General features: G+C 50.5%; 2 protein-coding genes across 2 annotated transcripts; both read left to right on the top strand.

Annotated features, from left to right (window-relative positions):
- Nucleotides 1-1079: 1079 nt before the first annotated feature.
- LOC100844905 (metalloendoproteinase 1-MMP) lies at nucleotides 1080-2926 on the top strand. The gene has a single exon (XM_003574277.4). The coding sequence runs from the start codon at nucleotides 1353-1355 to the stop codon at nucleotides 2733-2735; it is 1383 nt and encodes a 460-aa protein (XP_003574325.4). The 5' UTR covers nucleotides 1080-1352; the 3' UTR covers nucleotides 2736-2926.
- A 14474-nt stretch (nucleotides 2927-17400) lies between these two features.
- Nucleotides 17401-19388, top strand: LOC100844292 (GATA transcription factor 2). Its single transcript, XM_003574275.4, has 2 exons — nucleotides 17401-18241; nucleotides 18413-19388. Exons 1-2 carry the CDS (start codon nucleotides 17873-17875, stop codon nucleotides 19127-19129), a joined length of 1086 nt encoding a protein of 361 aa, XP_003574323.1. The 5' UTR covers nucleotides 17401-17872; the 3' UTR covers nucleotides 19130-19388.
- Nucleotides 19389-27310: the final 7922 nt, after the last annotated feature.

Below are 27310 nucleotides of genomic sequence, written 5' to 3'. Positions count from 1 at the left end.
CTGCGTAACCAAACAAATTGAACAACCTGTACTTACGGTTCTAAATCTGAAACTACGATGGGCGGAAACTATTTCTGAGAAATTCGGGTTTGACCCTCCTATCTTGTCCAAACATGCACATATATATATAGGTCGGCACTTGTTCCACGACGAAACTCAAGGCAATTGAGAGGGTTTAACGGTGGGTTAAAGCTTGATGCTAGCGAGTTGCCACGCTACGAACTTACGGAGCCCGGAGCAAACTGTGATCGCGAAGCGTTCATGGGATATGACGAAGCATCAGCCAATTTGCGGCCCGAGATGGCAAGATTTGCGAAGAAACCACAGAAGAAACATTATCTAGTGCGGTGCGATGCGGTGCGCGCGGGTCGCAATCAGATGGCCGCCCGCGCGATGGGGATGGGATGGAAGGGATATTGTGGACGAACAACACCTCGCCTCTGGACAACAACGAGATCGCCATGCAATCACGACACGTACAACAGTGTAGAGACGGCCATACATCCATTATTCAAGAATTAGTATGAAGGATCGACCGGTGTGGTATGTGTTCCTACCTATGTTTGCTTTAGAAGGGGAATACCGGAGAGGAAGAAACGCACGCGTTCTTGTGATGGAGCAGAGGTGCCTCTCTAGGTAGTACTAGAGCAGAGTGTTTTTTCTTCCTTCGTGGATTGCTCTGTTTGTTTATACAGACGTAAGCCACTTGTTGAGAGTTGAGACTGAGCGGAGAAAATTGTCCGGTCCGTCGTTTTCCAACTTGGCGTGGGCGGCGAAAGCGTCGAAAACGCCATTGACAGGGGCCTCCATAATCTTTGCGCATCAGAAGACCTCTCCGCTGCCAAATCACCTACGGAAACCTAAACCACTAACTCGTCAACTTAATCATCACTCCTAATCCTTCCTCGATTGCAATTGGCAAACCGTCCAGTCCGAGTACCGTACTGTTTGGGGATCATGATAAATGTTTCGGTGTCACGATGGCTCGCGGCAGTCGTTGGTCGTCGCGGGTGACGCAGAGCTCGGGGGTTTTAGCTTTCGTTCTGACACGGCGCTTGCGCGACGGAAGCCCCAAATTCTGTCTATTTGTCCAAATATGTTCATACGGAGGTTCAAGAGCAAAATATGCAACCTAATGGGAACCCCCATTTGTTTAAAAGTGGTCCACACTTTTCATTTCTTTCTCAAATTTGGGGAGAGCATAGGGACTCCCCATTTGTGCCAAACTCATCCAATTCTTGTCCACTTGTTTTTTTGGCCCACATGTCAAATATTCATGAAGAGATAAATGTGGGTTACTATTGGACAACTTGATATTTTCTAACACCCCCATTTGTCCAAAAACCCCTCAAATGGAGAAATGGGAAGGACAAATGGGGCTCGTCCTTGGAGACGCGCTGAGGGGGACGAAGACGACGACGAGGTCAGGTCAGCCGGTGGCCAACCAAGGTCCCATCACTCCCCGATGGCCCTATCCAAGCCTTTTCCGATATGTGTCTTGCGCACAGGATTCTGATTCTTTGCCGCGGGAGAGACCTGTAACGAGAATAACCAACCGCGTAACGGTCACCCGGCCCGGCCGGGCGGCTCTGATGCTCCCATGTCGTGGCGCTCGCGCAGCTGCGTGCCTCCTCCTCCTGCTCACGGCCGCGATCCTCTCCTCGTGCGCGGGCGCCGGGCGGCCTTCGCCCGTGCAACACAGGCACGGCAGCGCCGGCGCCGGGTGGCACTCGTTCAAGCGGCTGCTGCACGCGCGGCGTGGGAGCCGCGTCACGGGGCTCGGCGAGCTGAAGCGGTACCTGGACACGTTCGGGTACATGCCGGAGCACGCCGGTGACCACGCGACGCCGACGACAACGGACGATGCTTTCGACGAGCGCCTCGAGGCTGCCGTGAAGCGGTACCAGTCCCGGCTCGGCCTGCCCGTCAGCGGCCGGCTCGACGCCGCCACGCTCGACCGGATCATGTCCCCGCGCTGCGGCGTCGAGGACCACGGCATGTCCGTGTCCGTCGCCGGTGGCGTCCCACCGGAGCATGGCGGCGCAGTAAGCCGTTTCTCCTTCTTCAAGGGCCAGCCGCGGTGGGCGCGGCCGCAGTCAGAGTCAGAGTCGGACCCGGCGATCGTGCTCACGTACGCCGCGTCCCCGACCGCCACTGTTGGATACCTGCCGCCCGACGCCGTGCGCGCCGTGCTCCAGCGAGCGTTCACGAGGTGGGCGCGGGTCATCCCCGTGTCGTTCGTCGAGACGGACGACTACGACGCCGCCGACATCAAGGTGGGGTTCTACGAGGGCAGCCACGGCGACGGCGTGCCCTTCGACGGGCCCCTCGGCGTGCTCGGCCACGCCTTCTCCCCCAAGAACGGCCGGCTCCACCTCGACGCGTCGGAGCGGTGGGCGGTGGACTTCGGCGGTGAGATGGAAACCTCGTCGGCCATCGACCTCGAGTCCGTGGTGACTCACGAGATCGGACACGTCCTTGGGCTCGGACACTCGACGTCGCAGGAAGCCGTCATGTACCCAAGCATCAAGCCGCTGCAGAGGAAGGCAGACCTTACCATCGATGACGTCGAAGGCGTGCAGCTCCTGTATGGCTCCAACCCGGACTTCCGACTCAGCTCTCTCTACAACGAGAGGGCCACCTCAAGGTCGCCGGCGAGGAGCTCTTGGGCTGCCTCATCGGGCAGGCTAGGAATAGTTGGTGTTGTCTTGGTCATACTTGTGACGCAATTGTAGATAGACATGTACACGATTTTATAGGCTGAGGTCACAAAGTTAGAAAAAACAAGTGTTGGGTGGCGAGAGAAAGAATTGTTTCTCTTCTTGTATATAGGTTGCTTTGCACAGTCAACTTGTTACAGGAAAGCAGATGTAACTGGACATAATATATTCATCAAAAAGTGAGGACTAGCTTATGGTTACTGACAGTGAAAGCCTTCCACTAGAGAGAACTAACATTACATCCTATTTCTACCGTGACACTTGGGTCTGGAGAGGCAAAACGCTTTCAGCTCCAGCTTCCTTGGCATCAGCTGATCTCTCTGCAACTTCCTTTGACATGGCAAACAATCTCTTGACGGTCTTTGTTAAGCATGTCTTGTGTTCATCCATGGAAGCATGAACAAACTCATGGAAGTGATCTCTCAGTTCTGTTACAAATGAGGTGTTGTCAGAATTCTTCTTCCGGCATGAAGTTGAGGCAGGCTTTACAGCAGAAGCAGATGGTTGGGAGCCTTCAGACATGGGACAGCCAGACTTCATCGTGGTAAACTGCATATGATGGCAAACACAAGTGAGCCCAATGGACTAATTCTGCAATCAATCATGGTAGACAGTTAGACACTAACAGAAAACTAACAGCAGATACTCATCCTTAACCTAATTCAAAGAACTAATTTTTCATTTCGGTTTGACGGTGTTTATGTTATGATAAAACAGGAAGATCAATCCTTTTCAATGCTGTACCAATCAATGGGGAAAAAAATGATGACTGCTAAATCTTAAGCATTAGAATACTTTCAGCTCACAAGAATAGGGGGGATGTCTTCTGATCAATAATAAACCATGATGATAATTTTATTACAAAGTAATAGGCTTCAATATTGAAGAGCAACAAGCAATTGCCCAAACTACTTGTGTATATAATAACCTAATAAGGTTGTTTCAGAAAAGGCACGTCTTATGACAGGGAGATGACTACTCTCAGCAATGGCGGGTAAACAAAATAAAGTAAAAATCTACAGTCATAGTCTCCTAATAAACTAAAGAGAGAATTGCAAGCCTTTTGGTCACAACTCACAAGCAAACGGTGGTACTCTAAAGATAATGGCACCAAAACTGACGCACGACATTAGCCGAGGAGCATAGTGCTCATCATGGATTCGAGGAGTGATGTAGGTTGAATCTGCAATGCAACAGTAAAGGCAAGCAAAGTGGTAGGAGTAGTATTTGGCTAATCACATCATGAACCGTTACCTGAGATGTAAATCGACTAAATTAAATCTAGGTGAACACCTAATACTATTAGTATTTGCACTACTGGACTATGCAACTAGCTAATGAGTCACCACTCACCATGCTTCTCCATATAAGTATCCCTCATAATAAAAATGAAGCAAATAAAGGCAGAAAGCGCAAGCAGCATATACACAAAATGGTCCCTAGACACTTTACAGAACTTGCCATAAAAATAAAATTTTAGCTTCTCCGTGCAATAATGTGAGTTGATGTATCAAAGAAGGAAGAACTTGGAAGAGTCATTCCCTCAATTGACGCAACAAAACGAGTAATTGTAGGTGAGCTTACTGACCATTCACACAGAGATTGCTGCCAAGGAAGCAGCAGTGTGTAACTGGCTAATTAGCCACCAAGCAAAGAGAGACTTGAGACCATATTGCATAAGGTTGTTCCACAAGGGGAACGTCATATAATTCCTTGTATAGATAGTTTATACTTGCACTCTTTACTCGGCTTTTTAGACACAGTTGCAAACATATGGTCAAAATCAAATGGTTCTAATCTGAAGGAACGTAACCAGAATACTACATGGTGGGTTCTATGTTCTAACCCATCATGAGAGGCTTTAGACACAGTTGCAAACATATGGTCAAAATCAAATGGTGCTAATCTGAAGGAATGTAACCACAATACTACTCCGTATGTGGTGGGACATGGTGCTAGCATCTAAGGTTCTTTCTCTAGAGGGCTAAAGTTTGAACTTCTGCTGCAAGGAAACAAAAGTAGCTGGTTGATGCAATCGTGTGAGTTGATGTATCACAGCAGGAAGCACGATGGACAGTCATTCCTTCAATGGACACAACAAAACGAGTTAATGTAGGTAAGCTTACTGACCATTCACACAGAGATCGCTGCCATGGCGGTGGCTGCAGTGTGTGACTGGCTAATTAGCCACCGAGCAGAGGAACCCAGGCTTGAGAGCACCGACCACATGAAAGCTCACACAGAAAAGACGAGTTGCACGAACACTAGAGCACCCCATGGTGATTCTACCACGCAAGGGCGGAGGGCCGGGCGGCCGCCCTACCTTGATTTTTGCCTCAGTTACGAATTGGGGAAGACTAAGGAGATGAAACGGGGAGCTAAAGGGCAGGATCTGTTCGTGGGGTGATGGGAGGAGAAACGGTCGGGAACGAGTGAATTGAAGGGGAGATAGATACCTGCCGTGGAGGCGCTCGCGCGAGGAGGAAGACGAGCAACGGAGCGAGGGGGCTGGGGCGCTCGGCAGCGGGTTGGGAGGGAGGGGGTGGCGGCGCTCGCTCGACTGCTCGAGGAGAAAGACGACCGACGGGCGACGGGTTGGGCCAGGGGGAGGGAAGGTTGCCGAGCAAAGAGGCGAGCGATAAATGAGCCGGGCTGGGCCAGAAGAAAGAGGAAGGGAAGATGGGCTGGAACCACGAAGAGTTAGAAGATGGGCCAGAAAGAATATGAGAGGGGCTGCTGAGCTGTGAAAATAAAATAAAAAAATAAACACGCACAGGGCTCACGGGCTCGAGGCCAAGGCCCAGGCACGGGCCAAGACGTAATTCCGTGCCAGGCCGAGACCGTAACGGGCCGGGCACGCCGTGCCAGCAGGCCTTTTGAAAAAGCCCAGCCCGTTAGTCAGCTATACCCTAGGCCCATACGAGAAAAAATAATTTAATAATTTATGTGACGTAAAAAATTTGTTTTTTGTTGACAACAACAAAAAAGTTCGTTTGAAAATTTTGTCTACTTTCTTATTCTTTCAACCATGTCTCATTAAGGGTTTTTCTAAATATATCTTATTGTGGCGTGATATCGACCTTGATGGAGAACGCGGTGGCGAGATTGGACAAGGATTGATCGTTGCAGCAGCGCATGGTTATCTTCTTTATGGTAGTGGTTCCGTTGTGTTTTAGTGTTCGGTCAATAGTAGTTTAATGATTAATTGGGCCGAGTTGTTTGTGGGCCAAGCTGTTTGTTACAGCCTTTTACCCAAATAATGGGCTTTGTAGGTTTAATATTGTCGAAATCATGCTCTTTGCTCCACCTGTCAAGTGACTCTTTGAAACCTTTGAAAGTAGTTAAGTTCGTGCAGGGGTACGAGTGACAATGTTGCTCCTCCAGTCTAATCACAATTTTTTTGTTGATGCCCAGAAGGTACTTCGTGTTGCAAAGATTGATAACATGGATAATATGTTTTCGAGAGATTTCATTGCAAAATTCTTAGCCACAAGGATTACTAAGCACTGCACTATAATTGTTTCCGAGATATTTAATAAAGTTAAAAGTTCATTCGGGACGGAGTGAGTACCATCTAACAAAAACGACTGACATTGTGTGTAAAAAAATAAGAAGAAAGAAAGAATGGCATTGCTAGGTCAACCTAGCTCCATTGTCATAGTACTCAAGATTAGCGTAATTTGATTCATGTTCGATCACCGTAAAGCAAGCAAGATATACTGCTGGTTTATTGCGGTTCCGAAGGGTCGTGTGCACCAATCGATCAATGACTGCGGGTTGAAGAAATCTTCACATTTTCATAGGAATCTGTGAATGTGAGTGCTCCAGTTCAGGCCATGCATGTGTCCCTGTAATGACGGGCAGATGCATGCAATTCAACCAACCAGGGTCTCTGTTTCTCCACCCCTTGCGTCTCGTTTCTTATACTCAAGGTTGACTTTAGTTACAACAAATTATGCATATGTTTCCTTGGTAGCCTATTTTCTCCTTGAACCGATCAAGCTCATAGAATAAGCAAGTTGCAGTGGTACATATGCCGGCCTCTTCATGACAAATTAAGGCAAGTCATGCTGCGTATGCAGAACACGTGACGAACTAGATCGACACCGGTATGCTGCAGCAGACCAGAGCAGCTCTTACTTTTGGAAGAGTGACGTGAACTCATATACTGTTCGACGCAAATTGCATGCCGTCAACAAAGCAATTAAGGGGCAATAATTGCCAAATGGGTTTTGCTTGCTCTCTAACTAATGATCATCAGCCCGAATTTATTTTGCTCCAAGTACTGTCAACGGAACAGGCGGGCTTTCTTAATTGGGTTGCAGTGGACGAGCATTGATGTAACCTGAAGCTGCAGCAGCGCACTGCACACAGCCCCGAAAATGGAGAACGCGCCGAGAGGAGTGTGAAGGAAGCATATACTCCCACTCTGCAGCTGCCCTGCAGGTCAACTCGGCGTACGATGTGCTTGTGCGAGCATTAGCTAGCGTCCAACGAAGCTTGTATTTATATTGACGTGAACCCGTTACTTGTAGATGACAGTTCCCTGTTACAAAAGACACTCGAACATATGTGCGGGACATTGCGCTAATGTATATGTGCACCACCAACCCTCAATGTTCAAAAACATGACAACAAAGTGCATATCCATGAATTTTTTTTCTTTTTCCCAGCCGAAATACATTTTTATACTACAGGTATTTCTGTGATACAGCTTGCGCGCATTTGTATAATGTTTCCAAAAATAGCTTGCATTTACAAACGTATGAAAGAAAAACAAATGAACATATATAGTTGCTCAACCACTAAAGGAGGGTAGTTTTTGGAGGGAGGGGGAAATGAGAGCAGTGATCTTGATTTCCAACATAGATATAGCTATAGCTATTCAGGGACCGTACCAATAATGCAAACATGGTTATATACACGACAGTTCTGAATTAATTCGACCTCTTGGGGTACATAGGCCACGCCGTGCACCTCTTAATTGTGTGCAACAAACCATTGCGGGCGCCAAAAGAGTTCTGGTTTCTAGCTGGGAAGACAGGCAGGGAAAAGTCATGGCGCATGGTACAAGCAAGCAATTCTACTCTCACAAGCACAAATGCATGTGCAGATGCAGTGCGGTGTGTGCGTGTCACGGTGGAGTGCTTGCGGACCAATTGATGATTAATTTCCCTTTACCTACACGATAAACCTCTCCATTAATTAAAGGTTCGATCGCCCAACTGAAAAAAGCACATTTTGGCAGCTTTTCCCTGCAAAGCAAAGCAGGTGTACAACCGGCCGGCCTAGCGTTAAGTAGCATCTGATTTTTGGAAAGTGTGGTAACTAATCGAACAGGACATGTGTTGCTATGTTGTTGGTTAGGTTGGACAATTAACTCAACATTTTCTATCCCCGTCTTACGAGCTAAAATTTGGGCAGTACACTAGTAGCAGTGCTCCCTTTGTTTCTAAATATGTACTAAAACAGCGATAATTATTTAGAAACGGAGAGAGCATAAGTTAAGCTTCTTATGTGCCAAGCGAACAGAGATATTTGACCCTGCGTGTGAGCAGTTAGCAGCATACTCCGTACCATACCACTGGAAGCATTTTAAATTTTAAAAAGGATCGGCGATGTGTACATCACAAGAAAGGGAAAAAAAACCTACTGCCAAATGGGTGGACCTACGAAGCGAAGCGTACCGCAGCACACAACCGAGCCGGCTTAAAGGAAACACGATGAAAAGATCAATTGAATGCATCCAGCCACCGTGAAAGCTACCGGACGGCCACAATTTAAAGGGCAGGATTTTGATTTCTTTTCTTGTTGCATGCATGCATGAACTGATCGCGCCTTGAGGAGAACGAAAGCGTGGGCATTTGTTCTAGAGAAAGCTTTCCCGGCCCTCTGATCTGCAAACAGCTGAGCCTATAGTAATTACTGGCAGTAAAAGATTACTACAGTAGGTTGATTAGCAACGGGTTAAACATGGCAGGCAAGCAAAAGTCGGGATGCTTGGGCCGTACACTGTACACGTACGAGTCACAGCGCGCGCGTAGCAGGCGGAGCAGTGGCGAAACAGGGCAAAAACGAGGACCAGCGGCCCGTCCCCCCGCTCCGTCCACTGGAGCCTGCCGGCCCTGTCTCGCCTCGCCGGGGTGTTGCCCACGTGACGGCGTGGTCCGCGCGCGCGAGAGAGAAGATACTTGCCCTCGCTCTCCGACGCTGCCAATGTGAGCAAGCAAGCGGTGCTAGGGGTAGTTAGTTGTTAGGCCCACAGGCTCCTCCAGAAGAAAGAGAGGAACAACTCTCGAGCGCGCCCAAGAATTATCCAAGTCCAGCTGATATTTTTTCTGTTTCTAAATGTCTAAATGTTTGTATTTTGGGGGTTGTTCTGGGTAAAACTTCATCAACTTTGACCGATCTTGTAAATAAAAACACAGACATATGTAATACTACCTCAGTTCTTATCTATACCTATCTAAAAAATACGGACCGTTTTTTTCACCGTCGTCTGTCAAATTTTCCAAAAAATTTGTGGGCCCTCTAAGATTGCATGTATATTAGGCCTACTAAGTCGGCTGGCCCGGTACCTGCACCGAATTGGACTGGAACTACTAAGCCCGGCCCGTTACCTGCACCGAATTGGATTGGAACTCCGCGAGGTAATCCATCGCAAGCGGGATCGTTACGAGAGTCGGGCAAAAACTCCGAATCTGACGAGAAAAAAATCGCTACGCCGAAACATTACGGGAGTCGGAAGATGAGACCCGATCGGGCACCCATCGGGCAAGGAACCCAAGCCACGGCCGTCCACTCTGTCTCCCAGGTGCGGCCACGGCTGGTCCCCTCTTTCATTTTCCAGCCATGGCCGTCTCCTCCTAGGGCTAAATTACACGAGGAGATGACGAATTGTTAGAAGAAGCTAATGCATGAGACAGACTGCGAGAGAGAATGGTGGCGGCGCCTAGGGCATAGTAGAGAGAACATCCAGCTGCCAAAACATAAATTTGTTGCCCCTTCTAACTCTTTGTTTTACGGGTGAAGTGAGATAGTGGAGAGAACTAAAAAAATTAAGTGATTACGTATCAAAACTTTTTTGACCGGGTGATATTATATAATTTTCAGAAGAAAGTGTATTGTTCTATTTTGAGAGACTAGAGTATAGAGACACAATATTTGGAAGAAAACTTTTTTTAATGGATATTTGGTGATCGTTAAAGAAGAGTAAAGAGAGGTTTTGATGCATGTTTTTGAATGTATCATTTTATTTTGTTGTTCCGTTGCAACGCACGGGCATTTCAGCTAGTAAACACAAAAAGTTCTAACTTCACGCTAAGTCAAACTGTTTAAAGTTTGACCGAATTTATAGAAAAAAATACCAAATTAGTTTGATTAAATTTGTCATTATATATATTTTCATAGTATGCTCATTTGGAATTGTTTATCTTGGGAGTTTTTTCTATAAACTTGGTCGGACTTAAAGAAGGCAGGACTTTGTATACTGTATTTAGGAACCCAGGGAGCACGAAACAATTGCAATGTGAAAATAGACTTAATAGTACTCCCTCCGATCCATAAAAAGTGTGGCCCATTTTGTACTAAGTTAGTACTCCCTCCGACCCTAAATTCTTGACTCAAATTTGCCTAAATATGGATATATCTATTCTTAAAAAGCGTCTAGATACATGTAATATTTCGACAACAATTTAGGATCGGAGAGAGTACAAATTTTGTACTAAGTGGGCGACACTTTTTATGGATCGGAGGGAGTAGTTCAAATGATACTAGTTTGGTGTTGCATATGTTGATTTTTGTTTCTAGAAAGTTAATAAAGTTTGACTTAACCCAAGGGCTTAATTCGGTTTTTAGTATTTCTAGAGGACTTTTACAGAATTTCAAACCTTAGATTTTTTTTTCTATGAGTATCATTCGTTTCGAAGGTGAGATCGCATGGAAAATTTCTATTGATTGAAGTGTTCACGACACTCAATCCTCTGATTTTAGTATTTCCATGATTTTATAATCATGTAAACCGAATAAGCCCTGCTAATTTTTTTCTATGGATATTATTCGTTTAGAAGGAATAGAGATGTTAGATTCCTAAGGCTTGTGCCTAAATTGATCTAATTCTGATGGGTTCTTTAACATTTGATGAGACCTCATGGAAAATCTCTATTGATTGAAGTCATGTTCACGACATTTCAATCCTCTGATTTTCGTATTTCTATGATTTTATAATCATGCGATCCGGAAAAGCCCTAAACATAGGGAATTTTGAGAACATAGCGAGTACCGGTTAACCAGTGGAAGTGGAGTGGTGAATTGTGAACGCAGGTCAGTGGAGTCACCATGCATGTGAGCGGGCGCGGTTGAATGATGATCTCATCGCTACAGTTTGTGGCATTCATTGCAAGATGCATGGATCAATGTAACGGGAACCCCACAAGCGTGACCGTGCAGGACCGATACATATGCATTATCACCACCGTTTCATCCTGTTCCGATAAATGTTACAGCAGCATGCAGTCACACGAACGTACGGATCGAGCGGGTCTCCCTACCTACCTACCTATACATAGGTAGTAGACCTAGTGGTAGAAAAACGGCTAAATTACTGTAGTCGGTAAACACAGGAGGGAGAAAATGACATGACTGATGACGTGCGCTCGCCGGCTGGTCGCGTCGGCAGGGGGGGAGGTATGGACGGGGGGTGCCCGGCCGCCAACCGGCTCGTGGCAGGAGGTACGGCAGGGGCCCTGCGAAAGCAACCGCCACGTGACGCCCAGCAGGCCGGCGTCAGAGCCCCGAAAGAGACACGCCCTTCCCTTCCCCCATCCTGCCCGGCCATCCATCATCCGCCCGTCGAGTCGACGCGGCCTGCGCACCACTCTCCCCAACCAACACACACCACCACGCACGCATGATCCTCCGCCTCCACGCGACGCCTGCGAAGTTTCCAGCCGACACACCCGTCCCGGCCTCACGCGACGTAGCAATGTAGCATGCGCCCGTGTCAGGCCGCGCTAGGCTGGCGTAGACGGGGTTAGTTATAATATTAAACTGATCGGACGAGCGCGTTGGTTGGACGGGTTACGATCGACGACGGGAGAGTGAGAGTGGATCACGTGGGGCGGAGGAGGCCGCCGGGCCGCTGCGTAAAGCACGAGTGGGCACGTGCCGCGCGCATTCCGGCTGGCGGGACCCTCCACAAACACAGCACATACTACACCAGCCGCTCCTCGGGATCCTCGTTGCCCCTCACGTGATTCGATGCCGATAGTCCTGCTAGCTCACGTTCTGCGGCGTCCGCGCCCGCCAGCCGGCCGGCCGCTCGCCCGAAGAGTTCAGACGCCCCGGTTGATACACACACAGGCATGGAATGGAAGGAAGTTCCGAAGAACGGCCGGCCCGGCGTGCGTCCGTGTGCAACTGTGCATGCATCGGCTATGCATGAACTTGCTCGATCGGTTGGCATCAGACAGAGGGGCGCTGTTTATGCATGCGTAGCAAGTGCACCGTGCAGGACTCCAGTACGTTGATTCATAATCAGTTGATGACGACCCTGCGGTGTGGATACCATTATTGGTGGTAAATTATTGTGTTGCTGGTGTTTGTATATGTTAGCTAGCATGCGCTGCCTACTGTCAGTGTCAGACATTTCTCTAGCAACCACAAGCATGTCGCTGTCCCTTGTGAGTAAATTGATCAGATCGATTACAATAACTTCTCAGTGAATGATCAAAGTGGCTCGCTACTGCTCCATACTATATACTTTCATCTCATGCATGTGTGTAGAGTGTAGACAGGCGCCAAAACTTTATCCGTTGGTCCCGAGAGCCATGACGGTCGGTGCATGCAACGTGCATGACGCCAAGGCAGCCAGCAAGGTTAACGGGATCGGGCCCCAGTAGCTGCGGCCCCCAGCTGCGTGTCAGTTCTTTCGTGACATTATGTGTGTTTGGCACACAGTGTACAGTGTGGGCGTGGTGGGTGCAGGCAAGAGGCAAGGGTGCTGCTACAAAGCCGGTGCATGGCGTACGGTGGTCCGCCTGGGCCGTGTACAGCTAGCAAACGATCTCGTACATTTTCCTTGTCCATGACGAGACAGCAGTGTGCATGCTCCACTCTGTGGTCCTTCATGTGGTCGCGAAATGGCAACCATCGTCCCATCCATCATACACACCGTCTCATTGGAGCTCTTATTGGACTATTGGTTATCTTGTGTGTGATAGTAGCTCGCGCGCCCTCATCATAATGGAAAAGGAAATATATATATCAAGGAAATGCTTTTTTGGAAAAATTCGCAGTGTATTGTTAGTCTAGACAGAATCATTTCAATCAATTGCATCATTATTGATTACCACGGCCAGTGCGCGCGGGTGGTCCTTTGATACGCACAGTTTAGTCGACCCGAGACACATCCGACATGTCACCCGTACATTATGTATGCGTCATTATTAAGTGGCCTGAGGCCGGGGTTTCCCTCGCCTGTCGCCACTTCAAACAGAGAGCCCTCCGTTTCATTAGCTAGCTATAACATGAGATTACGACAAACCGTTGATCACCGCGCTAAATGACAATGGCTAATTATTTCTCTTGGATACCCTCTCTAATCCGCTGTTTGGTCGATCGAGAAGTTTTGGATTGTCTTTTCATGATAGATTTTGGATGTTGACGTTGCTAATTAGGTGTACACGTACGTGCATGCATGCATATGCATGTATGTGATTGAAGCATGCATGCATCATGCATGGGAGATTAATTAGGTACCGCGTAAGATCAAGGCAAGGAGAACGTACGGAAGGGAGATGGAAAGTCCTGTGCGAAGGCGTCCACGTGGTGATGGGTGCAGCGTGCAGGCCAACGGGTATGCAGCGTGGCGCCGGTTTTTAATTTCCTGACGCGCCGAGAGCTGGGAGAAGGTAGCAGCTGGGAGCAGTCGAGGAGGAATTTCCCACCATTTCCAGCTATATATTATCCGCGGCCACATTCACGAACGTCGGGTACGCTGATTAACTCATCATGCATGCAACAAAAATATCGAGCTCCGTCACCGCTCGCTTGCATTACGCACATGCACGTCATTTCCCTCGCTTTTGTTCCTTTTACCACGGAGTAAGCAGTGCGCGGCCGCCGTACGCACGTTACCGGCCCCTGGACGGCGGTGAAACAGAGGGAACAGCGGGGCACTGCCCATGTGTTTGTATGGTACTACTACTGCAACTCTTACCCCCACTGGTCTAGTAGCTCCGTCTTGGTCTGGATAACGTGCATTCCCCGGTCGAGTAGCAGTGCCATTGGCCATTGGTGGAGTGCCGCGCGCATTGGATTGGGAGGAGATAGAGAGAACGGAGTGGGCAACGAGGTGGGCACGCACTGCAAGAGTCTGCACTGCCGCCGGGGGCAGGGCAACGGTGGAAAGTTAAACCGGCCTTGCATCGGAGTGAGGAGCCGCGGGAGGAGGGTCCCCATGAGCGCCGACACTCCACGTTGCCTTGACGTCAACCCCGGCCCCCGCGCGCCCCGGCCCCTGCAAAGCCTCTTTACCTTACGAGGGGTGTAAGTAGCCAAGTACTCCCTCCGTTCCATGATGCACGCACACATTCTAAAATTATCAATTTATCTAATAAATATAAATTAAAAAATTAAAAAATTATATCATTAGAAAGCTATAACGAATCTAATGATGTATTTTTTTTAAGAAAGATACATAATTAATTAATCAAATTGAAGATTTAGTGATGCGTGTGTGACTCGTGTTACGGGACACCGCAGCGACACCCGGGCAAGCGTTACCAACCAAGCGCGCCAAACTGCACACATGTCGGCCCCACGCTCGCTTTCCTCAATTTCACTACGTACCTCCAGTCCAGCCGCGCCACATGATTGGTTACTGCGCGCGGAGGACGGCGACGGACGAAGTGATTGAGTAGACGCCCGCGCAAACTCGGTCCAGTGGCGAGAGAGCGTGACTGGCAGCCCGGGCACCTCCGATCGAGCATACCTTATCCGGTTTCTCGCTGAGACGATAGGGTAAATTTTAATGCTACTCTTTGTAAGGGGGAACTTCTTTCCTAAAAACTCTCACGTACGCTGTCTAATCACCTTGTGTGATTTGTTAGGGATTGTTCGTTTGAACCCATCGTTGACACGATTCATGAGAAACGGATGGATTGCAGTTCATTTTTCCTCAATCTCTCCCAATAAACTTTCTAAGTTTGACCAAGCTTATGGAGTATAAGTATATAACGTGCCAAACCAAAATATTGTGGATTTTTTTTCAAAATATATCTAATGATAATCATTTGACATTAAGTGTATATGTTGATATTTTTTGTTATATGGTTGGTAAAAATTAAAAAGTTTGACAGTCCACAAAGTTGTACGCTAGCTCTACATTTTGAAACATACTGTGTATATTTTTATAGCTAATTACTATATATTACTGATTATTGCACTAGTTATACACGACATGGTAACAGAATATAACAAGGAGTTGGCTATGCTATTATCCTTGCTCATATGACTAGCAGGCTCTTAAGCTAAGTAAGCCAGCTAGATATACTCGGAAAAAAAAAGGTAAGCTAGCTAGCTAGATAGCTTCGCCTTTTGACCAGAGCCTAGAGTGGCAAGTAAGCTAGCTGTGGTCAAGCCATGGCAGCTCACTTCAAGCTAGCTTGCTAGCTTCATGTGACGCGACCAGGTTAATGTATAGTTTCCGTACAAATTAATTATGTTTTCCTATGCCCCGGATCGCTTTTAGCATGTGATTTCGGTGTGATCACACGTATAGTGGCCCACGATTTATTTCTTTCGACGAGCCCATGCACCGGAGACAAGTACAGCTAATGTAAGTTTGACTTGCATAAATATCAAGATTAGTTTTTCTTTCTAATAACCGGCCGGCTCTCAAGGCAATGTTGCGTTTAGCAGGTACACACATATTGCATCGATTTCTGCTCGTCGAAGAATTCAGAGTTCCGTTCTTGATCCGATGGTACTCTCTCTATATATATATATGAATATAAAAGAAGTGTTAGCCTGCAATCAGGGTAACGTTTGTTCTAAACTGGAGTTACTCCGTACGCATACACAACAAGTGCACGCTAGCTAGAGTAATCAAATCGAGTTCTACAGCTACACTCCATTACTACTGCACAACACTCATCAAAAGCCGACAATTACTGGTGTCGTCTAAAGGTTTACACGAGGGGACGACGCGTAAAACGACAGCTTCGCATCATTAGCTCACGTATCAATATTCTCGTGTGTCAGGCGCACCATGTGTCAACATGTCCGCTGTCGGGCCATTCATGCGTGCCCTACTTAGTGATGGGCCGTCCCTTTCTCTCCTAGCTAGCTCGCCAATTCACCTGCAGTGATTAAACCGGTTGAATCCAAAACCTTACCATACGTACGTACAAACATCGGTAGCCTGGTCTTTCTCTCGATCGGTGCACGGCCAAAGCGCCACTGGTCGCTCGATCCCTCGAGTGAAAGGCACCCAACTTGTTCTCTGCAGTAATAAACCTGGCTAATGGCTATGGACACGACATGCTACGTTCCTACGTATACATAATACATGCGAAGTATTGGTCAAAAAAAAAAATACATGCGAAGTATTGATGGCAGCTGATTAATAGGAGTATAGCTTATGGGCAGCATGCATCGAGCCATCAGCCATGCATGCAGTGCACTTATGGAACCCAAGCAAAGGTGTGATGGGTCGGGAAGCGCCTTTACGTTGGTTACCAATCGATCCCATCATGGCACATGCATGCCCGGCCTGAGTCGCTCACCACGAAGCGCATACCGGAACACGCAGGCGCGCTAGCCCTCCCGGGGAAGCGACTCGGCCTCTCGCCCATATAAAGAAAGATTCCCCGGGCCCCGCCTGCCCGCCGGGCGCCAGGGCCGGCCTGACGATGCACGGCGCCCTCCTCCGCGCGCGCCACCGGCGTCGTTGTCCCCAAACTTTACCAGTAGTAGCAGACTGGGCGGTGGGTAGCCAGCAGAAACGACGAGTTAGCAATGACGTGAATAGCAAGCGGGCAGAGGAGTCACGCGACGCGGTGCAGGGGCAGGGGCGGGGGGGGGGACTTTATTGCATGCCGAGACCGGCAAAAAACGAGCACCCACCTAGCTGCTGTGCTGCCTCTGCATGCGCAGGGCCGGGTGGCAATCGACGCCACCGGAAACGGCCACGCTTCCCGCAGCATGGTTGCTCCCCCTCGCCGGCCGGACTGGGAAATTTTTCGATCGGGAGGCCGTACCCATTCTGGGTGCGCAGACTTTTCGGGGCTGCCTGCATATGCTGGCTGTACGAAAATCCCTCCCCCCGCGAGGAAGCATTCATTGATTTCCCGTCAGGATGCAAATGATGCGTGATGCTTGCTTCCTGCGGCGTCCACTCCTTCCATCCCTCCATGGGGGAGGACTGAGGAGACGACACTCGCCGCAGGCTCCAGCTCACGGAGTCACGTGGTACGTCGTGTGCGTGCATTACGGACCTACGGTTAAAGTACTACTCGCACATGACAGATTCTTCTTCTTTCTTTATAGAAAGGAAAAACCATTACTAATAACTACCAGTAGTACTCGACGTACATATGCACGGTGAAACGAAATGAGTGAGCGGAAAGCTAGGTGATTGAGGGGATTAAAGCTCTCGCTACCAGGAACGGAGGGAGGGACACAAGTGGTGGAGCACATGAATGTGGGTGGGTAGAGAAAGAAAGAGAGGGGCCGGATGGGTGCTGGGGACCTGCCCCTATACTGGGGTTGCAGTTTCCTCTCCTCTCCGCACTCTAATCCCCTACCTCCTCTAATCGCACCACCTTAACTCTCTCTCTCTCATCCCTCTCTTTGTGTCTACGGAGTACTGTATTAATTACTCCGCAACAACCCTTCTTACTGGTGACTGATTGGAGGGAGCTCGCTCTTCAAAGCCCCATGAGAACGCACTTCTTCACCCCCATCTCGTCACCTCGCACATGAGAAGAGCTCCTCTCTTTCTCTCTCTAGACCGCTTTATATACCTTCTCGCACACTCCCTCCTCACTGCTAGCTCAGCTCGTACTGGAACGGGCCAGTATCGTCACTGCTCATTTTAAGCAACCTCCAATTCAGTACGCGGTACACAGCTAGCGAGCTAGTTTTCCGGGATGGCGTCGGAGTGGGAAATTGCCATGGGCGTGGAGCTCGGCATGGGAATGGGCGCGTACAACACCACCTCCAGCGCCGGCGCCGCTGCACCGATGGGCCACCACGCGGGCGGCGGCTACCATTTCTACGGGATGCAGCCGATGGGCGCCGCCGACCCTTCCATGCGCGTGGACGAGCTCCTCGACCTCTCCAGCGCCGGCGCCGGCGCGCACGACTTCTTCCCCGCCGCCGCCGCGGACAACGGGCACTACCACTACCACCACCTCGGCCCCGGCGTCGGCGAGCCGTCGGCGGCCACTACTCCGTCCGCCACGTCGTCGGATCACCAGACGTCCATGCTCTCCTTCGCCGACGAGTTCTACATACCCGTAAGCACTAAGCACCGCATAATTAAACGCCTAAATGATCGATCCCTACGCCTACTTGCGTACGCAATTCATTATGCCTCCGTGCATAATTGATAACCTCGCGAATTCTGACACTTGGAGTAATCGAACTGCGGAGCTGAACAATGCGATGTTGTGTATGTGGTGTTACAGAGCGAGGAGGCCGCGGAGCTGGAGTGGCTATCCAAGTTCGTGGACGACTCCTACTCCGACATGCCGAATTACTCCTCGGCCGCACACGCGGCAATGGCGAAGGCTGCTGCCGCGGCCAGTAACAGCCCGGCTGGTCAGCATGGCAGCTGCATCACAGCGGCGGCTCCGCCGGGCCGCGGCGCGCGGAGCAAGCGGTCCCGTGCGAGCGCCGCGGCCGCCGCCGCGTGGCACTCCCTGATGCCGCGCCCGCCTTCGCAGTCATCGCCTTCCTCCTCGTCCTGCTCGTCGTCCGACATCCCGGCGTCCTCGAACAAGCCGGCCCGGCCCAACAACAGCAACGGCAGCCGCGGCAAGAAGCAGGGCCCCCCCGTGGCGGACCAGTCCGTGGGCCTGGTGGAGGGAGGCGTGAGGCGGTGCACGCACTGCGCGTCGGAGAAAACGCCGCAGTGGCGGACGGGCCCGCTGGGGCCCAAGACGCTGTGCAATGCCTGCGGGGTACGGTTCAAGTCGGGCCGGCTGGTGCCCGAGTACCGGCCGGCGGCCAGCCCGACGTTCCTGCTCACGCAGCACTCCAACTCGCACCGCAAGGTCATGGAGCTCCGCCGGCAGAAGGAGATCGTCCTCATCCGCGGCAGCCACCCCTCGGTGCCGACGGGGCCCGCCGGGGCGGCGACCGTGAAGCCGGAGCTCCTCTTCCGTGACTACGGCATCTGTTAAATAATTAAGCACCGGATGTGCCTGCGTACGTACGGATGGAGCTAGCCACGGCATGCATCGCGCGCAGCCTCGCTGGATCGATTCCTTTTGCAAAATTCTCCCGTCTCCTCTACTTCTTTCTTACCTTTTTTGCCTTCTTGTTCCAGATTTCTTTTTCATCTTTCTGTTAATTAATTTGTTAGTACGTGCCTCCCTTTTAAGTTCTACTACCCTGAGAGATCGAGATCAATATCAATTACATGTTGGTATAATTCCCATCGCGATCAGTCCAAGGTTCCTCAAAAACTTCACTAATCATGCCAAATGAAAAATCAGACTCAAACTTGCACTTTTTCTGGACATAATTCAAGTGAATTCCCTTCCGATCGAAGCAGCTAGACCCTATATCGATGCTTTCAAGAACTTAGAACCCTAGGCCCCCGCATCGCTCCGCGTCGGGCGGCGACCCAGTCCCCCCAAGCTTCCACCGCCACCTACCTCCCATGCCTCCTCGCCGCCGCCGGTGGTCGCCGCCGGACAAAAGCCCGTGCGGGGACGGCAGTGGCGGGGCCTTTGTTTCCGGTGCTCCTCTCCTATGGGCGCTTTGGTGACCAGCGGCGCCAGTTCCGCGTTGGGCTCCGGTGGCGGTTGTGCCGGTTTCTTGGCCGGTGGGGCCTGTTGCGTTGTGTCCGCGCCGGATTCGAGGTTGGTGGTGCCGGATCCGGCGTGGGGGCGGCTCTCTGTGGAGGCTCGTGCTCCGGTGGTGTTCGGCGGTGGGCTCGGGAGCGTGCCAGGGTGGCGTCCCAGCAGTGTCGGCATATGTGGCCGCGCTGTTGCGAGCTCTGATTTGGAGCGCGGCCAGCGGTGGTCGGATTTGAGAAGTGGTGGGCGTGCGGCTTCGTCGTCGCACTGCTCGTGGTGGCCTGTGTATCTTGCACAGATCTTGTCAGTGCCGGTGACGACGGCGTCCTCGGACGTCGCCTTCTTCTCGAAGGCATCGTCGTGCAGCACCAATGCATCCCATCCCTTCTGTTTAAGGTGTCTCTGAGAAAAACTCGGGTTCAGTTTTTCTTAACTGGACAACAACGGCGTCTTCATACGCCGTTTCCTCCATGGACGCGTTGTCTTTGGAAGCCTGCACGGTTCGCCTGTTCATTCTCGTTGGCAACAGTATCGATCTCTCTTCTGTGTCCGTTCTTTGGTTTGGTTCTAGTAGTACTTCAATCTGCTCATTGCGTGGCAGCTTTATTGCTCCTCCGCTAAATCGCTACTTCACCTCTTTTTTTCCTTCGGTAGATCTAGCTTTCTGACGACCATAGCAAGAAGGGAAAATTGGTCACCGCACACCGTTATTTTCTGGTCTTTGCCGAAACACACTGACGGATTGTGACTTTGTTCAGTACCATTATAATTTTGTGGTCATTTGCCATAACACACTGTCTAGCCCAAAATGGAAAGTTGGACTTATTTTTATTTCTCTGGATGACGCTTTTTGTTTGGGAGGATGATGGTTTTGAAAAAAAAAATCTCTAATTGAAATTGTTGTTGTTCTCGACAACAATAAGAGTAAGGGGTGTCAATGCTCGATGGCACAAGTGCGGGTATAAAAGTAGGGCGTGTACGCCGGGCTTATAGCGAAGGTCGCGGTACACTTGAACAAGTTGACACGTCGATATTTTTTAAATAGGTTCGGTCGACTCTGCGGGTGCGACTTAATCTTATGTTAGGAAAGGCTTCGAGGGGGTTATTAGCCAAGGGCTTGTGCCGAGCGGATCTTCCCAAGACACCTTTTGGCGAGAGGTTCGTCGGGGCCGCCTCATACTTGGACCGAACGCGTCTTTCCAAGTATCGAGGTTAGGATACCCTTGGAACTCTAACCCAACCCCTTCACCTTGAACCCAAACCAACCAAGGTTAGCTCGGAGCCTCGAAACTAGAGTCTCCTAGAAGGCTTTCTCGAGGCCGATCGACTTTCAGTCGAGAGCAGCGCGCAAGAGCGAATCTTAGAGGGAGCACTCTAGCACTCTCCCCTTGAGTTTATTCAAGTGAGTGTGAATGATACATGCCCCCATGGGGGGAAATTTATAGCCTATGAGTCCATGACAAAAGACCATGGCTACCCTTGAGCGAGAGAGAAAAGTGAAAGCAAAATAATAAAAGTAGCTCCTTTGGTCCATAGCTTTTGTGTGCACCATGAGGGGGAAGTAAGGGATGGTCCATGGTTCACCATGGACCAAAAACCTCATCCCACACCTTTGTTGCCCCCTACTCTAACTCATTTGACCCTTTGACCATGGCATGAGAGGTTTGACTTGTTGACATGTCTTCTTTTGTCACGTAGGATTGACCGCGCCACGTGGACGTCTTGACTCGTGCTTGTGAAACGTTGACTTGATTGTCGCCACGTAGAATTTACGGTCCGGCCCATATAAGGATTTTTTTTACTACAACAGAAATTTTAGGCCCAAAAGGCAGTACGTAAGTGTCAACTTTTGACATAATTTGATTGTAAAATTGGTTAGCATTTCCCCACAAGTCGAACAATAACATTCCACAAAATCATAGGTTTAAAATTCAGGTCTGGGGTATTGTGAAAAAAAGTGAAACTTTCTGTTTTAGGCCAAGCAGTGTGTTGTGGCAAATGGGCATAAAATTGTAATGCTACTGGGCAAAGACGCAATCCGGCAGTGTATTTCGGCAAAGGCCATAAAATAACGGTGTCTTGTGGCCAATTTTCCCTAGCAAGAAACAGGTGTGCGAGAACGGTGAGTGGTTCAGGTAACACATGAACTGTGCCTGAAGTGGCCTCTTTTTGGCAAGGGAGAGAAGCGGACGACTCATCTGTGACGTGACGATTCTGCCTGTTCTCTCCTTAGGATGGAGTATCTCCACGATGTAGTGTGAGAAGGAAATGGTCGTTAAATCAACCAATCCTTATAGAATCGTTTTTTCAATAAAAAGTTGCATGCAAGTTTTGTTTTGATAAACGACATCGTGTTCCTCTTGCGTTGGCCAGTGGCGTGCCGTGAGAGAAACTCGATGCTGACTCTAAACATCCGAACCACGTCGCAACCGAGAAAACATTGTTGATGTGTCAGTCAAGAAGTCATCGGTCGGAACCAAAAGACGCCGGCGGCCGTGATTTGAAACACAGACCAGCGTCCCACAGAAGAAAGGTGACGATGAGAGTTGATATATGACCACCGTAGATCCAGGAAGACTGGCCTCATTCCACGATGAAGTTGAAAGTGGCCAAACATCGCCTATCGGAGAAAGAAACAACAAACCGAGCCACGTAAACTATGTGCAAAACACAATGACAAAACTAGATACACCACTCCTAAAGAGTCGTGACCCTACTCCCCGTACTCCTTGTTGTGGTGGTGTCACAGCAGATGTCATAGGATGGTTTAACTTGGGGCCGATGGACGAAGGAGGAACCGGAGGAGGGAGGACGTGAAAGGAAACACGCACAAGCACACAACGATTTACCCAGGTTCGAAGCCCTCTTGCCGATTTAAGACTTCTACTCCTGCTTTGTTGTATTAGCCGAGATAGACAAGTTTTTACAATGACGCTCCTTGAGCTGTATTCTTGAGGAAGAAAAAGAAAAGGCAGGGGAAACCCTAGATGACTCAGTGCCCCCCTCTTCACAGAGGGGTAGTGCTCTATTTATAGGCCGCCCATGTCACACTGACATGTGGGCCGAGTACAAACGTCACCTTCCTTGGGCCCCGCCGGGCACGCGGCTTGGTTCTTTCCGGGTGGCACCGCAGGGGACAAGACAACTTTACTTTCCCTGGCACCCCGCAACAAGTACTGTTGACCTCTGCCGGTTCCCGTCAGAGATTCTCGTTCGGTGCTTCTTTTGTGCAGTCGCCTGGCACCGCTATGTAAGCGGCGACTGCTTTTCCCGCGATAATGATGACGCTCCTTTTCTTTGCGCCGCCTGGTCAGGATAAGACCGTTTGAAGGATCTCGACACGGGCCGAGATCAAGGGGGCTCGTCCTTATCCTGCAAATTCATAAGACAAGATAGTCATGTCGGCATATACCCGGTATGCCGGCTTAGTGTTAACTTAGCTTTACGATGCCGGCATACTTGACCATGCCGGCTTTGCCTTCGTCATCTCGGCTAGAGTGTGTTGTCATGACCCTACCCGGGGTCATCCCCCCGACACTCCTCAAAGCAATCGGTAGATCGCCCTCGACAGCCCGAACGGGGTGATAAATGATGTTTTTATTTGATCATTAGGGTTCAGCGGTATCTGGTGAAAACCTGAGTACGCGTCTACAAAGGACAGCAACTCACACCTGGCTGTAGAATCGATCACTTGATCAATTCGAGGTACCGGAAAAAGATCTTTGGGACACGCCTTGTTTAAGCTGGTGTAGTCGATACACATGCGCCACACCTTGGCAGCAGTTGGGTCGTCTTTTTTCTTCTTAACCATGACTGGGTTTGCCAGCCAGTCAGGATGCAACACTTCCGTTATAAAGCCGGCAGGTAGAAGCCGGGATATCTCTTCCGATATGACTTTCCTTCTGTCGTCGGCGAAGCGTCGAAGGGGCTGCTTCACCGGTTTTGCGCCTGGTCTGACATGTAATGAGTGCTCAACCAACTCCCTCGACACACCCGGCAGGTCCTGATTTGACCGTGAGAAGATGTGCCGATTCTCACGGAGGAAGCTGGTGAGCTCGCCTTCCTATTTTTCACCCAGGCAGGCACCAATGTTGACGGTGCGGTCCGAAAACTCGTTGTCAACCTGTACCTTCTTTGTTTCCTTGGCTGTCTGAAAAGCCACACTTCCATGGGGATTGGTCATAGCCGGCAGGCCAATTTGTGCCGCCTAAGCCATCGCAACAGCTTCTTGTAACTTCTTCTCGCCAACGATGACCAGTGACTCGGCCAAAGCAGATCCGGCTGCTGCGCACTCCATTGAGCGTTTGTAGTTGCCAGTGATGGTTATGGTACCAATTGGTCCCGACATCTTCATCTTCAGATAGCCAATGTGAGTAGTCGCCAAGAATTTGGCGAGTGCCGGTCTACCAAGCAGCGCGTGATACGGACTACTAAGGTCCACCACCTCGAACACTAGGTTCTCGGTCCGACAGTTCTCCCTGGTGCCGAATAGGACGTCGACTCGGATCTTGCCTACCGGGGCACAAGACACTCCCGGCACAATAGCGTGAAAGGTAGTCCGGCTAGGCTCAAGCATGTTATCAGTAATGCCGAGTTTAAGCATCGTGTCCCGGTACAAGATATTTATGCTGCTCCCATTATCAATGAGAACCCGAGTGAACTTGACGTTAATGTCGGGTCCGATGAGTGTCGGGTCAACCACCAGAGCATATCCATCGGGGTTGGGCATAACCTTGGGATGGTCTGCCCGGCTCCAGTTGATCTCTTGCTTCGACCAGTACATGAACTTCGGAACAGCCGGCATTACAGCATTGACCTCCATCTCTCGCCTGCGCGGACTTTGCTTGCCAGTCGGCTCAGTGATGAAGATCATGTAGCTTTGGTGATGCTCCTTGTACTCATTTCTTCCGGCATATCCCGAGATATCTTGGTCTTCCACCTAGTTGACGGCATTGTTTGCCTGAGGTGGTCACTGGATCTGTGCGTTAGCACCTGTGAGCGGTGTAGGAGGGGGTAAACAACTTGCCTCACCCTTCTCGGCCCGCTGCATCCAGTTGCACTGCCGCGTTGTGTGATTCGCCGGCTTGTTGGGGTTAGTCGTGTGGAAACGACAAGGCTGATCCAGCATCACCTCGAACGTATACTTCGGCTTATCTTGCCAGGGCTTCTTTTGTTCTCCTTTCTTGTCCCACTGCTGATTTCCTGTTTTTTGACGTTGGCTGGAGCCGGCATCAGGTTGATCCTGAATAGTGGCGACATGGGCTGGCCCATATCGGTAATCCGGTCTGTCATCCCTTCTCTTGTTGCGGTGATCTTGATGGTCATTCCTCCGGAATGCCCCGGCAGGATTGTATGCCGGCTGCTCCCTTTGCGGTTCTGCCGGCATTAGCGATGGCTGAGTCGGATCGCCAAGCGCATACATGTCGGTGATCCGGATCATCTCAGATAGGGTATCCGGCATCTCTCTTTGCAGTGTTTGCCACACCATGCTGTCGTGCCGGCATCCTTGGGCAAACCACGCTATGACTTGCGATTCCACTATCCCTTCACAGGAATTGCGGAGATTGTTCCATCTTGTTAGGTAATCCCGGTCAGTCTCGTTGTCTCTTTGCATGCACATGGACAACTTCTGAGGGCGATTTGGCCTCTTGTAAGTGCCAGTGAAATTGCTGACAAAAGATTCTTCAAGATCTATCCAGCAATTGATGCTCCCTTCCGACAAATTGTTTAGGCATATCCTTGCCGGCCCTACCAGCATCTGGGGTACATAACGTACCGCCCATCTGCGATTGCCGCCTGCCACGCTTACTGCAGTGATATAGTCTTCCAGCCAATCTTCCGGCTTAGTACTGCCGTCATATGTTCTCGTACCCCTGGGCAGCTAGAAACCCGGAGCTGGTCTCTCCCTCATGATCCGATGCGCAAAACAACGCGGTCCCGGAGGGCCTTGCTCCTCCAGAAGTTCAGACAGATAAATTCTATCAAGCCGATGTCGGGCATCCAAGGGCGACACTTGCCTGTTCCCAACTCGTCCTCCGAGCGGGCCGAGATTATCACGCTCTCATCTGATATAACCCTCGTCACCCATGGCCGAGTATCCATCATCGTGACGGTCATACTGGCGATCTTCACCTCGATACGAGGGGTTGCGCCCGACACCCTGCTGACCTGCAGCAGTATTGGGTGCCGGACCCCGAGGTCGGTGGCCATGATCAAACGGGTAACGTTCTTGTTGGTCTTGGTGATTGTCACCGGGATGCAGACCAGTCTGGCTGTCATCAACCCTCCTAACCATCTGTTTCTCTGCCAAGGCTGGGTCATAACGCTCTAGTTGCTTATCTCGGCCAGAGTTGACACTTTTATCTCGCTTCCCACCAGGTGAAGATGCTTGTCTGTCAACTCGGCCACCAGCATCTGCTGCGGACTGAATAACTTGATATGCGCCGGGTTTGCCATGCGCTCTCATGTATGCCTCATTCTGCTCATTAGCTGTATGGAGCAGCTCTTTCACGCGCAGCTGCTGCTGCCGGAGTGCCTCTCCTGTAAGATTCGGCAACTCTTCGGCCGCAGCATCAGCAGCTTTGAGATTCTTGACAGGGGTATTGGATTTCGGCTTCAGCGCTGAAGCAAAACTTGCCGACACTGCTGGCACACCCCTGCCATCTCTAGTTATCTCGGCATTCAAGTTCTTGCCACGGTTACGCACCTCTCCAACTCGGCTAGGGTTAGTAAATGCAATAGAACTAAGACCATGGGCTTTGTTGTACTCACGGAGCGAAATATCAAGCTGTTGCCGAGCATGAGTGACGTCGACAGCTTCCTTCAGCAGTTTTTGTCACTCCAACTCCAGTTCCGCCTGCAGCTGGGCTGGGTTAGCGTTCGACGCCAATGGCGCGGTTAGCCGTTCGATGGAGGCCTGGAGCTGGGTCGGCTTCGGCGGCAGCAGCGACGTGCCGGCTTGAGCAGCGATGTTTTCCGGCTTCTCCATGGGGAGTTTCGCCGTTTTGCCGGATTTGGTTGGGACCGCGCCACTTCCCATAGCGTCCCTTCCAGCATCGGCACCATCAGCCGTCACCATGACCTCCACACGGTCAGCGGGGTTGTCGACATACCGACCGCGAACCGTGCAGACGACGGGGGGGGGGGGGGGGGGGGCTTCGGCCAACATCACCCGCTCTGGGTACCTGCAGGGGCTGTCAGTGGCAACATAAACCTCGTGCATGCCGAAGTTGATGAAGCGGCCCGCGCAGGGAAGCGGTGCGTCGTTGAAGCAGCCCGCGTTATTGTCAATGAAGCCTAGAGAGCCGAATCTCTGGACCAAAACGGAGACCACGCGCTCTCCGGTGGCGAGAAAACTTCCCGTCCGCATGAAGACTCCAGCCAGCGCCGCCGCTGGCCCCACGGTGGGCGCCAACTGTCGTGGTGGTGTCCGGCAGATGCCATAGGATGGCTTAACTTGGGGCTGATGGACGAAAGAGGAACCGGAGGAGGGAGGACGTGAAAGGAAACACGCACAAGCACACAAGCACACATCGATTTACCCAGGTTCGGAGCCCTCTT

Source organism: Brachypodium distachyon, chromosome 3, assembly GCF_000005505.3.
Source record: "Brachypodium distachyon strain Bd21 chromosome 3, Brachypodium_distachyon_v3.0, whole genome shotgun sequence".
Taxonomy (NCBI): domain Eukaryota; kingdom Viridiplantae; phylum Streptophyta; class Magnoliopsida; order Poales; family Poaceae; genus Brachypodium; species Brachypodium distachyon.
The sequence above is the reverse complement of the archived record's forward strand: the minus strand, read 5'-3'. Positions and strand labels throughout refer to the sequence as shown.